Source organism: Taeniopygia guttata, chromosome 2 (genome assembly GCF_048771995.1).
Source record: "Taeniopygia guttata chromosome 2, bTaeGut7.mat, whole genome shotgun sequence".
NCBI lineage: Eukaryota > Metazoa > Chordata > Aves > Passeriformes > Estrildidae > Taeniopygia > Taeniopygia guttata.
Window position 1 is genome coordinate 99,681,287 of NC_133026.1, and position 15,313 is coordinate 99,696,599.

Below are 15,313 nucleotides of genomic sequence, written 5' to 3' on the forward strand. Positions count from 1 at the left end.
TTTGACTCAAAGCCAAAACTTTATTTCCAGATAGAAGTTGGTACAGTAGAAAAAAAAAATCACCTCCCAATATTAAGCCTGTGAAAGATCCAGATTCAGAAGCAATGAAACAATTTTAGAAACAACTTCCAGGACACTTCGCCCATTCTGAGAAAGTATCAAAGCTGAGCTAATTTAATTCAAAATGCAAACAGCTGAACAGAGGGCATTGCTCCAAGATGGAGACTGCTGCACACAGGAACTTCAGCAGATCAAGTTTTAAGTGTTAAGCTGTTGAAAGAACAGCTGCTTAAAAACGTTGCACATTCATAGCAGGTTAGCTTTTCAGATCGCTGCTGGATTCCCAGATAGTGCCACAGGAAACCATGATGTGTTAGTGCTGTAACAATTGCCTCTGGCTAGAGAAGGCTGCAATTTAGGATCTGCACTGTTCAGACATGCACAAACTTTTGTACTACAGATGTTGAAGAAGCAATTCAAACAAAGCAACAATGAGCTATTCCAGTTGTTTTACCTTCTTTTAATGCTGGTGTTCCCACCATAGGCAACAAAAATATTCACAGAAGCATTTAAGAGAATTTGCTTTCAAGAGGTGTGCTTGTTTTAATAGAATAAGTGGTCCTTAAAAGCTGAAAAAATAATTACCATTTCCATGTAAGGGCAGTTAAAATGCAATTCCTTGACAGGGAAAGAAAGACTTTGGCCAACAATTAACATGGCAACAATCATTTACGCAGGGGGTGTCAAGAAAAATACAGATAAAACAACGAGGTTATATCAAAACGGGAACTTTCTCATTACTCCCAGAATAGTTTATTGTTTTCTTCTGAAGGACACGTGACAGTGCTGCAAGCTCCAGGCATTCTCTCCTGTGAGAAATTAGGACAGAACAAGTCCTCCCCTTATCTGGAGCAGTATGCCCTCTGCCTCCTCCAGCAAATGCTCAGAAGTAGATGGGAAACAACAGGAATTAGGAAAAAAGACAAAGTTTTCCTTAGCTGTCTATTTATTTGTAATACCATTACTTAAGAGATGGCCAGAGACCAACCAAAAATTGTATCCATCAGTCCCCTTTAGCACTTGGTTTTAGGCTGTCTTTCCTCTCAAAAGTGATCTGAAAGATGCAGCTCCGACTGGCATAGCCACACTCAGAGTGGGAAGGAAAAAAATAAGCACATGAAGGTGAGATTTGCAGCTAAAAGCAAGAGCAATTTTCCCATATATCAGTGACCTTTGAAGTGAACAGACCCAGCAAAGAGGTCAGAATAGATACCACCAACCATGATACTTCATCTTTTCCACCTTTCTGCTTCTCTTTTAGCAGATTAGGTCAGTGCAGCTGGTGCACACAGTTAATGGACTCCTGTCTCAGAGGCATGGCAAGAACTATGGGGTCTATAGTGGTCTTTCCCCTTTCACTCCCACCGATTTCCTCCCCTGCCCCACGTGTTCTCTCTGCACCAGAGCTTCTCTTACTAGGTGGCACCTACTGTCAGGACAGACACATGTCCTGCATCTGGTATCACCTTAACAGCTTTCAGCCTTCCTCAAGTTCATGTGCAAGCAAACAAAAACTTCAAAAGCTACACCTGTGAACAATCAAAAACTGGGCTTTTTTTCCTTCACCAATGTGAGTCTGCATTTTGACACAAGATGCCTAAGGGTACTTCTTCTCCAATTTTTCACACTGTTGAGGAAAAGCTTACTGAATGCTGGGCATAGCACCAGTTCAATAAACTGCAAGAAGCATTACTTTGTCCTCTGATACAGCTTGTCTTGGGAGATTATAACACTACAAATATTCACTTTAGAGCATACACATATGTTATGCAAGATTAGGCAGTGTCCTACTGCTCTCTCTGAAACCAAGGGCAAGAAAATATCCAGCATCGTGTACCATACATGTACCTCAGGCCCAACTTGACAGCTAGTGTTATCTTGTAACAGCAAAAACTACAGAAGTGGTGGTTTAACCCCTGAAAAAAGCTTCAGCAGGTTCCTTACAAGTCATAGTCATGAAAGAAGATTATTCAATGCTCAGGCAGAACTGGACATCAGATTCATTAAGAAAATGTATCAGGTTCTTGCACTGTGTGAGCTGTAACAACCTGAACATCCTGAAGATTTGAAAAAAAAAAAATATGAAGAACTACAATGAGAAGGTTTTATTTGTTTCAAGGGAAGTAAGGCTAAATCTTAACCTTCTACGTAGTGGTTTGCACAATCTCCAATAAGACTTCATGAGAAGAGCCAGTCACTGAAGTAGGGCTGAAGTGCACTATGTAGTTCCATTGTTAGCAGGAGTAAATAGGTACATTCACCACAATGTCAGCTTCACACTAATGCCAGAACTGTTAAGGATTAAAACTAACAAATAAACAAACCCCACAGTCCCCATGACCTTATCTTACAGCCCAGTCTGTTTAGAATGCAAGTAGATAGCCATGAAAAACAAACAACAACAAAACACCAAAACAAACAAGAAAATAACCACACAAAACCCCCAATGTCCTGATTGGTGCAAAAAAAATATTCCATTGGTTACAAAGCATAAAGATTTCCAAGTATATTTATTCTTAATTTTGAATTTCTGGGGCAAAAACCTGCCCTCTCTCTCCTTTTGCCAGATTCTCAGACATTAGGCACCCATCTTTTTGTGGTGTTAAGAGCCTGTGAACATCCAACACTTCATGGCTAAGGCCCACAGGCACTCCCAAACAGGAAAAATGCTAGTTCACAGCAGTGCACATCCCCCTACTATAACAGTGTTACAATCAGAACTGGACAAGAAAATGTCTTTAAGAGAAAGGATTCGACATCAGAAGCTGTGGTCACTACTCCCGCCTGGATCTCGTGCACATGTCTTCTTCATCATATTCACCCAGCAACTGCAACATATACGTTCCAGTATAGAGCAGAAACTGGCCAGTTATTTGTGCTGCATGGGATATCAGCTGGATCACTTTCCTGGAAGAAAAGTAATTTGTTTAAGAAGAAATCACCAGCAAGATTACATTACCCCTTTCCACCCACAACATTATGATGAGTTAAGTCAATATATTTAAAAACCCCACTCATTCCTTCTCACTTCTGAGAGGGTGGTCTTTTTTGGACCTTCTTTAGAGAAAATAATTGATTGACAAAAAACTATTGACTTGTTGGCAGGACCAGAAATCACATTCAACAAAGCAGAGTGACATCCTGCTAGATGCTTACAGGCTTCTGCAAAGCCATTACTCAAACCATCACAGTACCACAGAAAACAGCTTTGCCTGGGAGCAGCATTCCTGCAGCATGTCTCACCTTTGTCATTCACTAATACAACCCTGTATGTATCTTCAAGCCACAGATCAAACCCGATTAGATCTGAAGCTGAACAATCAATCACATTACAGTGGGTACTCAAAAGCAAAACAGGTGAAACAGGAAAATTACTGCTGGCCAAGCTGCAAACCTTAAGAATTCTCAGTTCACAACTATTTTATTTTCTAAAAACAAAATATATCAAATCAGCATTCAAGTATATAGTGCTGCGTAAGAATCAGATAACATCAGGTAAGCATCAGAGGTTGACAATGTAAATTGTGGATCTTCACAGGGGAAGAGATAGTGATACTTGAATGTTCATTCATTAAATTTAGTTGTAACTGCATCTTCCATTCTGCAAGAAACAACAGGGACACAAATACTGAGAGCTACATTTGAGTCTCATCCCCCAGAAATTAGGAGGACATTTGAGTAGGATGCTGAGGCATTGGGAAGCAGTACAAAAAAACCTGAAACCATTCCAAAACTGGAATGGGATCAATTTCTGAAGATACAGAAACCAGATCAGTCTCTCTTCTGAATTAAAAAAAAAAAAAAAATTTCTGAATTCTTGTCTAAGAAAACATGCAGCTGTGAACCCTCTGCTATTATTCACTTGCTCTTTGAGCTTGAGCAGAGAAGGAAAAGTCTTCCTACAAATTCATTTTTAACCCCACTGTCATTCATGAAAGGTTTGCAGTTGAAATCCAATGCCTCAACATAGCAGAGTACCCTGTACTTAGAGCCTGTGAAGCCTTTAAAGAACACTGTACCCTTATTCATGCCTCCCACACGTGCCATTGCAGCCTGTTCTTCCTCCGCCACACAGAACAGGCCCAAGAGCTTTGCAGTTGCAAAGAAAGCTGCACCTGGTGCTGGGCTTTGGAGCAGCTGCAGCGTGTCACTTGCACACAGCAGCAGTTGCCACTTAAGCCACGAAGCAAGTTATTTGTTGAACTGGACATTCGATCCTTCAGTTGAACACTACAGGGAAACACCAGGAGGGGAAATGCGCTAATCAGACCTGGCAGGTTTCCAGCCCCTCCCACCAGGAACAGCTGCAGCATTTTTCAGTCCTTTCCCTCCACACTCCACATGTGGGCTCGGGGAGAGGGCATCAGAGTTAGCAATCTGGAACTCATTAGCAGGGGGACTGCACCAGGATCCTGACTTCGTCTGTCTCTGATTTCAACAGCAAGTAGAGACAGGCCATGTCACTGTTGTGTTCAAGGGTACCCAAGGTTATGTCTTCTGTCACCCTGTTCTTTGCTAGCAGACTGTCATCCCACTCTGACAGTGACATTTCCATTACAGCTCGACTCTGCAACATAACAGAGCTTCCAGAAGAACTCCACAGCTACTTCAGCTGTTTGCCAGCACCGCTCCTTTCTCACCAGCTGCCCTGTCTTGGCAGGGAGGCAGAATTGTCACTTCAAACTCTCCTTAGCAGCACCAGTTCCAGTGCTGATACTCACTTTCATAGCAGGCAGCCAGAGATCAGAGTTTGTTTTGGCTCGAGAGAGTTTGACAAACATAAGAACTGGAGGACTGCAGCTGTCCAAGGGCAAACCTCTGCTTTGAAGAAACCCTAAAGAAGTCAGTGTTACAGGTGGGTGTAGCATATAGCTGGATAATCACTTCATCCTGACCAGAGAGGAATCTTGTCTCCAGCCACACCAGCTGTAGCCTGAAAGATTAAGGACCACCCAAGTAAAGTGCAAGAGGTCAGTGAGACTGAAGGACAGGGAATAAGATCAGCATTACCGTGCTAATCTGCATCAGGAGAGGAAGGACTGCTTAAAGACTGTTTCATCTAAAGGCCACATGTCACTCAGGACAAGTCAAAACTTCACCGATGACATACACATCTGTCTGTTAGATCTGGTCCTCAAGTAATAAAATGCAGCACACCATTGTGTCTCAACCAGTATTCTAAAAGTCAGGTAGATTAACTTGGGGTTGCAGCTTAAACAACTGTCCAACACAGCACCCCTAGGAAGAGGTCTGAACTCAAGAGTCTCCTTGAGCTGGGGTAGAATGCAGCTGATCATGACAAGGCACCCACTTTCAACTCATTGCTGAAAACAGTGAATTGGACAGGTATTATTTTGCCCCTGAATAAGACAGCTTTTCCCAACAGCCAGTTCTACCAAACTCAGAGCCCACAGCAGATCAGTCCTGCAGGAGACAGTGGTCCTTGACAGGCTCCCTTAGCTAGCCTAGAGACCACACCAGCTGGCTTAAGAACAGTGATATCACAGAGTCTTACTACAGATAACATATCCACATTAGCAGAGTAGAGGGTCATCTCTCTTCCATTTTCCTTTGCCTCCATGTAGCTCTAGTGGTGAATCTGGCAATCAGGAACTGCAATGTCTAAGCAAGCTTTAAGACCCCAGACATTAGATCTCAAATTCCTTTCATTTCATCCCCTTGAAGTCTCCTCTTCAAAGAGCTTCTTTCCCCAGCCTCCCACATTGTTCAGACAAACAAGTCAAGGAAGTGTGAGGAAATACTCTCAGCAGAACAAAGAAACCCTGCTTACACCCTTTCAATAAATACAAGCTGATTAGAGTTTTGCCGAGGCAGAAACTTTCCATCATAAAAAGCCACAGGAAGTTTTTTACCAGTCAGCTATCCACCTTACGAATAAAGAGTCAGAATATCAGCCAGTAGGCAAGAAATAAAAATACTGATTTTATAAACACACCTGCTTCACAGAACTAATAGCAAACACAGATTTTTATATTAGCACGTACACTTGCCCAGTAGTGGAAAAACACTCACCTCAATACACTTTTTGCTCCCATGCATTTGATGTCATATGAGATAGAGTAGATCTCATAGAAGGTTGCCTTGATGTTTAAGCAGCCAATAAAATCCTTGGGGTTCAGTTTATACAGATCAAATGTGATGTTAGCTACTCCCATTTTCTTCTTTTTTCTCACAGCAACAACTCCGTTCTTTGTCTGATTTAAAAAGAGAGAGACAGTTTGTACCACAACGCAGGAAACTATAGCAAGACAATTGTTAACAGTGCTGCTCTGCAGAAGCAGCTTTGCTTATTCCAGTCTTGGGGCTAGTTCTTGGTCAATTCTAAACTGGAATTAAAAGCATTAGCACACAGAAGAGGAGGTCTGTAGCTCATGAATTGTTTTTCAAGTCCTGAACAGGCTTCTGAAGTTTTTCAGACACTAAAATTCTAGAGTCACAGAGCACCTCCTGAATATTTGTTTTCTGTAGTAGGGCTTTTTCAGAGTACACTGAAGCCACAGGTAATACCACTGGACCATCTTCCTGCCATTTATTTATCCTGGTACATTCTGGTTTCTCTGGCACAGCGAGGTTAAGCCACCAAATAACCAGGATGACACCAGGTCCTTCTGCTTAGGAACACAATACAGATGAGCACGCTTGGAGACAGCTACAAAGATGACATCTGTAAAAAGTCAGGGACTCATTTCAAAACCTGGCTCACAACATCTTTCTTCCCACTAAAAAGAAACAGGGAGGGAACCACTGCTGACTAGGCCAAGGGTTTAATAATGAGATTTTAGGAGGAAAAACAAAGGAGAAGGAGAATAGAAAGTCATCTTCCACCTTCCTCTATTGGAAGCAGCCCTTGTCTGCTGCAGGGCGTGTGCTTCGAGAAAGGAAAACCAAAATAAAACAGCAAAGAGATCCCACATTCACAGAGACATCTAGTGGATACACGGGATCCTCTGCTCAGCACATTCCACTCAAGGTTAACGACCTGGCAGCTGCCAGGCTGTTTTCTGCATGCTAAATGAAGCAATAAAGTTGTGTAAGACTGGGCCTTTTTGGACTTGACACTCCAGCCCTCAGACAGTGTCATGATAAGTCAGACAAAGTTAAACACAGCAGTATATCATTAGCCAGCAATTCTATGCCTGTTCTACTTTGATAACCTCCAAGCTCCAGCAACAGGGTCCCCTATCAACAACAGCTTTGGGCATGTATGAGCAGCCGGTATGCTTGGAAGCATCTCCCCACACCCCTCCCCCATTAGCACCCAGAATATTTGGATAAAGTAGGACAGGGCTGGTGCTGCACTCCAGGTGATTGGTGAAGCTGCGACAATCCCTCTGTTGTCACTCAGCACATTCTGAAGAGGGGCTGCCTTCAAACTTGTGCTGCTGCAATACCAGACAGAAGACAGGAGCAAGGTGGAGTCACACCCTGGCTGCAATTCCTTTTCTGCCCTTGGAGCTCATGCCCCAGGTGCAGAGCTTGAAAAACTAGTGAGTTATTTGGGGGGGAAATGCACAGGTTGCCCACACTGCAACAGGAGACTGGGAAAACGGGGCCCCATGATCGAGCTGTACATGTGCAGGCACAAAAGTTGTGTCCCTGCTTACAGCCAGCTCTACAGCTGGTAGAAAAAAATCTGATGCCAGCTTTTCAGCAAAAAGCATCTAATGGAAAAACAGTTATGAGTTTGATTCTATGTTATTGATGTACAGATTACTATTTCCCCATAAAAGAAATAATTGAATACTGAATTTATATTATTAGAATGCTAAAGCATGCCAGTTATAATAAATCTTAAATATCTTGAAGCATGCAGACTAACATTAGGTTCTGATGCCAACTTCTGGCTATTTGCAAAATTAAACAAGGCCCATTTTTCTAACTATCATTAACTACTACTGCCTTCAGATGGCAGAACTTGCTTTATATTACTTTATTTGAGCATTTTTACAGTCTAAAGCTAATCTTTAATGACACTATTTTTTAACTTCATGGAGTCAAAGTCCTAATTTTCTTTATGTTACAAAAAAGCTCAAAACCAAATATTTCTGAGCTTCTTCAAAAGCAGGCTATTTTCCCTGTAAGTCTTTTCAGTTGTAATGTTTTACTTCAGTTCCTGATGGATTTTGCGAACAGATCTATGTATAAACAAGGGACAATAAGAAATAGGAACTTGATTTTTCATCCAGGAAGGCTCAACAAGGAGTTTACACCATGCCTCTTGAGAGGAATTTTTCTTCCTCTTCTCCCCTCTTTCCAGCAGTTCTAGCAGCCACAAACATTCCTCCATCCATTTCTACTCAGATGAAAGAGAAGTAGTCGACACTTACTGGTGTCCATTTCTGCCCATTTTCTAGAACCATGAAATGTGTATTGTCATCCAGGGACTTGAAGAAATCTTCTGTATCCACAACTGTGCCATCTTCCTCCAATACCAGAGTAACTATTCCAGCAGTTATAAAGAAGGCATCTAAAGTCTGAAAAAAAAAAAAAAACAAAACAACAAAACCAGGAGATTTTAGCATTCTACAGAGCTACTAATTTAATATTGAGAGTTTGAAATATTCTCCTGAACTTCCCCAGTAATGGCTTTCTAGAAGAACAAGAGTCTGTGTGTCTTTCTGGGATACTGTATTTCCCTGTAAGCTACTATTTGCTATACCTTGCTGAGGAGCTCTTGCAGGCTGCTTGCAACAATTCCTTTCCGGCTGCTTCGGGAGGCATTGGACACACGGAAAGGGCGCCCTGCAGGCATGAGAGGAGGGAACAGGGTCTGTCTTGTTACTGCTCCTACAGATGCTCCCATGGATATGAAAGATCTAAGACAAATAAAAATTCAACAGAGTTACAAAAACAGTCGTGTCAAGTACTGCAAGAAGGAGAAAGACTGTTGATAATCACATTATACAAGTAATTCACAGATCACATTAAGACTCTTGGACCTTAATTTCAAAACCAAATACTGCATGGCCCTATAGATATGTTATCTCTCTCTTGCCCATGACATTTGAAAAGACTTAAAATTAATACAAACACCTCTAGCTCGGCTGACATCAAGGTCACAATCACAGTGAAGCTGATGGGATGTAAAACTGAATTTAAAAGGCAGCAGCTCTGACTGCATTCAATTACTTAACTCATTCTCTTTATTTACAAGGTAAACACTCAATGAGATACATAATTAGTTGAAATCAATCTTGTGTGTTAAGATAGGGGTTTGTTTTAGGGAGATTGAACATATTACCCATATTCAAAACACCCATCGGCAGAATGCAAGCAGAGCTTTGTAATACAGTTACACGTGACTTTGAAGAGTCAAGACATTTGTTTGTAAATTATGTCTGTAGCCTATAAAACTCCATCTGGTTTTGAAAAACACAAAATAAGAGGCTTGTATAAGGAGTTAAATGCAATAAAAGTTAATATCCAAGTACATAAATACATAGTGTTTGCTGCCAGCAAGGCTGGAAGAATTAAATCACTTTTAGAAAGAGATTTTACATTTTTCTGGGCAATTGCATATTCACCTTTGGTAAACCAAGCACATAACACCGGTAACAGCCTACTCCCACACCAATGTACAGATCTGCTCTCATCTACACTTAGTGACAACCTTTTCTGCCAAATCATAAGGGCTAAGTTAATAGTCAGCTTGCCAAAAATGGCATTCTGCCTGACACCTGGGAAGGGCTGATTGCCAAGTCTTTTAAAGGGAGGCAATATTTTGTCTCCCACTCTCCTGGACTTTACCCTTTGTATATAGCTTTGGCTCCTTCATACTGAATTGCTCAGGGGTGGGGAAGGGATGCATCCTCGTTTTGTTCTCCCACATAGGTGTAAAAAGTCAATTTTATGTAGGAAAATCTATTCTCAGACATTTTCACTGAGGGTAGAGTGAACTGCCAGCCTTTATCTGCAGCCAGAGAGTAATTATAGGACTTCATAGAACGACAATGAGATGGTATAAAGTTACTCAACTTATGATGTCCCAGTCACACCTTTTATGCAAATCTAACTGTGAAGAATAAATATCTTCTTCACACCTCTTATCTTGTTGATAAGCATATTTTTGGAATGCACAGAATGTCATTTTGTGCTTGACCAGATTCAGATTTCAGCAAATAATTTGTTTACTGACCTCATTCTGAACCACTCTTCTGGGCTATCACTTTTCCTCTAAACAATAAGTTTATACCTTCTGAAAAAACTCCTTGGCATTATTGGAAGTTTATTTTTTTTAAAGGAGGAGAATGTTCAGCAGTGTTGTTCCAGCTCATGCCCTTACTTTGTTGCTCATCTTGGCTATACAGCAAGTCCCTGGCTTTCACCATTTGGCATTTATACACACATGGCTAATGGAAACCTCTGTCCTTCCTGTGACAAAGCTGGTGAGGATAAGCAGCCAGCTTGGCTTTCAAGAAACAAGCACTGTTTCATTAAAGATCTAATAAGCACTATTCCTCCTGGAAAAGGGTGAGGGCCAGGGAGGAGGACAAGGAGACATCACTGAGAAGGGCATTGAAGCTCCACAGAAGGGAAGCCTGCTAGGGCAGGACCTGTTTGTCAATCTCTCTTCTGACTAAGCTAATTGGCCCCCAATCACCCCACTGGTCGTGGGTAGCTCATATTCTGAGCACTGAGTCTCTCCCTCGGGAAGGAAGCCTGCTCATCTGCTTTGGGGCTGCTGACATCACTTCACAGGGCACCCTGATGTCAAAAAGTTCAGCACTGGGGTTTCAAGAGCTTTCACAGCTCATTACACCTCATTGCCTCTCAAATTTGAAAACTTGAGTGTAGAATAGTAATGTGAGTGATATATATCTGAGTACTCCAATTTTTTTTTTTTTTTCAAGTGAGGACAGTAAATATCAGTCCCATTGAAAATTTTCTTTCCCACTACTTAAGCCAAGCTGTCATTCACAAAAGAAAAATCATAAGGGTAACAGCCAAAACATACATGCTGACAAAGAATGAGAAATGTTAGGGACATAGCCCATGGGTAGGACTTGAGCTAACAGGGTTCATCCCAGTCAACTTTACAAGCCATATTTTGAAGCTCAGAGCAGAAATTTCTCAAGGAGTCAGGATCAGCCACCTCACACTGCTGCCTAGTTCTGTCTAAAGTCAGAGCAATAAAACAAACAGATTAATAAACCGAGGCTTACATTATTGCCACCAGACAGTCACTTAACAGGAAAGATCTTAAGAAGTTACTTAACAGTGGTTAAATAGAAGTTAATTAACAGTATTTCACCTACATTTTGGTAATGTAAATATCTTTAAACTAAACCTGGTTATAAAGAAGTGAGTCTGGGCTCCAGGGCAGGTTGAGGTTTCAGCTAATGAGGAGACAAAAGGCAGGATGATGAAAAGCAGCCAGATAAACAGACTGTGAGCTCTTCCATTTCTGGGCCTGTTACTGAAAGCTTGTTTTTATTTTGTATCCTACTCTCCTTCCTAAATCATAGGCTCAAACAGGCCAGCCTACATTCACAGCTCTTAGAAAGATCCATTGCTGTACCTGTCCTCAAAACATAGACAAACCAATTCCTGATACAGGAATTCCTCTGCTAGACTGGAGTTACCAAAAATAATTTCCTATTAAAAGCTGATCAAGCTAAGTCATGATAACAAGTGGTAGAAAGGAGCTAAGGTGCAGTTGGTTTTACTAGAAAGTTGAGTGACACGTTGAGTACAGACAAATTCACTATTGCTTTATTAATCTTTAAAGCCAAAAGGATCAAGTCCTAGCTCTTCTCTGAAGGAAGAAGGAATCCCATATCTGTGGAAAATACAAAAATATTATATAACTGAAAGATCAAATACCTTCAAACTCTAGCGTCTTACCCATTTTCTTCTGGGTAACTACAGTCTGCTAGAGAGGGCTTCACAAATGCTGCTACAAGAATTCACTCGTGTCAAATCTGGTGGGAGAGATTAATTAATTCTTGACGAGGACGGGGGGATTAAAAGCCTGCCTTGAGCCCTGTACACATATTTCACTCTTTATCTTTGTTTGCAATATGCCCCATATGTTTGTCTAAGAATGTGGTGCAATGGTCTTCAGCCTCACTCAGAAAAATCAACGTTGCACAACACGCTCCAGGGTACGGCACGGATTGATATTTTAGGTTAGAGTTCACCGGCAACGACAGCAGCAGTAACAGCGAGGCAAAACAAGAGAAAACAGGAAAAAAAACCCCAAAAAACAAAACAAAATAGAAAAAGCTCGGAAATTAGTGAGGAGACTTAGGGTTCAGTCAGATGGCAGCGTGGTTCTCCTGCTCAAACACCAACTGTAGAGCCGCCACAAGCGCGGCCGGCAGCGATGGGTTTCGGAGCAGCGCGCAGAGCTGCAGCTCCACGGCCGCGGCCGGCTCGGTGACAGCATTACCGGGCTTGCGGTCAGCAGCCCCGGGTGCCGAGAGACCGCTGCGCTCCAAGGCAGGTTAGGCTGCAGGGCTCCCACCCGCGCCTCCCTCCGCACGGCTCCAGCCGGCTCGCAGGGCTGCGGCGGCGGCCCGACCTGCTTCTCCCACGCAGCGCCCATCGGGGCTAATCCCCCACGGCCCCGCTCACCCCCGCTGCTCCGCAGGCTGGAGCCGACCAAGGGCTGCTCAGCCTCGGGCATCCCCGGCAGCCGGAGCCGCCGGCCGGCACGGCGGAGGGGATGGAAAAGGGGCGGGAGTGGCCCCGCACTCACCGCAGCAGCGATCCCACGCAATCCCGCGCCACCTCCATGGCCCGGCCGGACGCGGGGCAGCGCCGGTCACGGCGCTTAAGTGCAGCGGGCGGGGCTCCTCCCTGCCCCGGCCCCTCCCTGCCGTGCCCGGGGACAGCCCCGCGGGGCGCAGCACCCGCCCGCTGCCCCAGGGCTGCAGCAACAGGTGCCAGGCTGGGCACGCTGTGGGAAGGGAAGTTTCTTCAGGAAGCCACTTATGGTTTACCCGGGAAAGGAGCGGGAAAGTTTTTGTTCAGCGTGTGCGGGGGATGCGCTCTACACGTTAGCTCGTTGCAGCTCATATAGCAGTGGAAGCCAGTCTCATTTGCGACCTCCCAGCATTAGAGCAAATCAACAGATTAAGCGTCTCAGCTTCTGATTTTAGAGCCTGTAAATAAGCTTAGAGCTTGAATTAATGTGTACAGTAGTGGAGGTATTTACTGTCGCTCCTACGGGCAGGGGACCAGTGGCTTCTGTTTACTACAGAGGAAAAAAGGCAGTGTTTCCTGTTCACATGGACACAAGTCCTTCACAGTCTTTTTGGGCTCTGGAACCAGGTTCTATTGCTTACAGCTGTCCAGCAATTATTGTACAGGAAAAATAGAGCCAGGAGCATCAGAGTCTGCCTCAGGCAACAGCCTGACCTAGGGCAAGGATCTGCACCAGGAAACCTTGCCACTCCTGATCAGGGAATGACTCCAGAAGCCCTTGCCACCAACACTCAGGTTACCCCCAGGGTCAGGAATAGTTGGTAACTTGGTTGCCTGATTGCTTTTCCTGTTTAGGGTAGAAAGGAGCATGCAGTTTACAGTCCAGGTTTCTTTAGCAGGCAGTCTGACACCTGCTAGATGTCTTCTTCAGTCCTCAGCATTTGGAGCCTTTACCAGCTATTAAGAATTCAACTTTTTTGGTCCAGGGCAGATTGCCTTCTTGGATGGCATCTTCTCTCCAGCCTGATAAATAGCTCCTTTCCTCAGAACATATTCTACACCAAGAAATTTGTCCCTGGGAATCTAAGCCCAAACTTTTAGCTCTTCCTCCTCAAGCTTCTTAGGCCTTTCTTGCAGGTGTATAGGGGTCCTTCTCATATGTTAACCCCTTTCCCACCTGTTTCCTATAGCATTTAGTTTTGTTACTCTTCTGCAGTTGGTCCCTGACAACATGACACAGAGAGCAGGAAGTGAGAGGCAGTATATAATTTTTGAGCACTGGACTCCAAACAGGAAGTTTTCCCCTGGATTTATATCTTGTGATGGATTGTGGGGTACAACTGATGTTGAGTTTGAAAAGTGATGCATTTTTAAGGAGTTCTTGACAATGTTGTATCTACTGTCAAAAACTTGTGTGTAACACTGCAGCTTTTCCTGCTGTGGAGGGAGAAAAGGAAGAAGGTGTTTTGTCAGGTGGTCTGTCTCCTCTGTCTGTGGAAGGGAAGGGAGAGTGTCCCTTAGAGATCTTATAGAAATCGCAGTAACTTTAGAGATTTTTCTGAACAGGCTGGGATACAAATGTCTGGAGGAGGTGGAAATTTTGTTCTTGCAGAAGCTTGGTTTTTCTCTGGTCATGTGGCTCCCCCCAAAGTTCTCTGCAGAGGTGTCCAGCCAGCGCACCACTGCTCAGCAGCCCCCCAGGGGACGTGCAAGGCCTGCCACAGCTCTGAGACAGGGGCAAGGACAAGCTCCTCCAACAGCATTAGTGCTTCAATTTGCATTGGCTATTGTAACTAATACAAACACAGATGCCTAACTAATGCAAACATAGATGTACAAGAGTAACAGGAAAAACATGTCCTTTTAAAGACTGTACTCATTTGAAAAGGAGAGAAGGGTATTGCCTGTAGTTTTACAAGCTGCACAATTACTCCTTACCCCCCCCCCCCTCCCTTTTTTCCCTTTACTGCAAGCAGCAGTAAAACCATCAGATGGGTAAAATCACTGACCTAGGAGCTGGGCTCCTGAGAAAGAAGTGTCTTTGAAAAGTAGCAAGACAGGACACAGATGGGATTTGCACAAAACTTACCGAGGAAGAGTACAAACCAGTAGCAGGTGCCAAAAGTGGCAGGCCAGGGCAATCAAATGAGATATCATTAAAAACTGATGTGACAAGACAACACCCAGTATAAAGACAATAGCTGTAAGAGGCAGACTCTTTCTTCTCTTTTACAGGAAAGAAAACAAACTGCAAACAAAAACAAACCTGAGGTGAGTAGGCCAGAAAACTTAACAACATTTACTCCAGTCACATCACGGGAAATATTAATCATGCAGGGGACAAAGTACATGGCTGATACTGAAGGGAGTGAATATTAGAGGTGGAGCTAAATAAGGATGCTAATCCCTCTTGCTAAATTACTCTCTTGCTGTCCCCTCACTGAGTGCGGTGACTGCCTCCACAGGTGTTACCTTTCCACTGCAGTTCAAGTTAAACAAGTTTGGTTAAGTAACTCCTCACAGGGGTCATATTGCTATGGAAAAGGGTTTGTATCGGGCATGTTTAACAGGGAGGAGGAGGCAC

General features: G+C 43.4%; 1 protein-coding gene across 2 annotated transcripts; it reads right to left on the reverse strand.

Annotated features, from left to right (window-relative positions):
* CIDEA (cell death inducing DFFA like effector a) lies at positions 1-12,922 on the reverse strand. 2 transcript variants are annotated; one of them, XM_012571967.5, is made up of 6 exons: positions 12,782-12,922; positions 8,741-8,897; positions 8,409-8,555; positions 6,094-6,275; positions 2,815-2,967; positions 2,151-2,339 (listed from the first exon to the last, which is right to left on the reverse strand). In XM_012571967.5, the coding sequence occupies exons 1-5, from the start codon at positions 12,817-12,819 to the stop codon at positions 2,835-2,837; spliced, it is 657 nt and encodes a 218-aa protein (XP_012427421.5). In that variant the 5' UTR covers positions 12,820-12,922; the 3' UTR covers positions 2,151-2,339; positions 2,815-2,834. The 2 variants fall into 2 exon arrangements, with proteins under 2 accessions (XP_072780588.1, XP_012427421.5); XM_072924487.1 differs by having other exon boundaries at positions 1-2,967.
* Between the last annotated feature and the right edge of the window lie 2,391 nt (positions 12,923-15,313).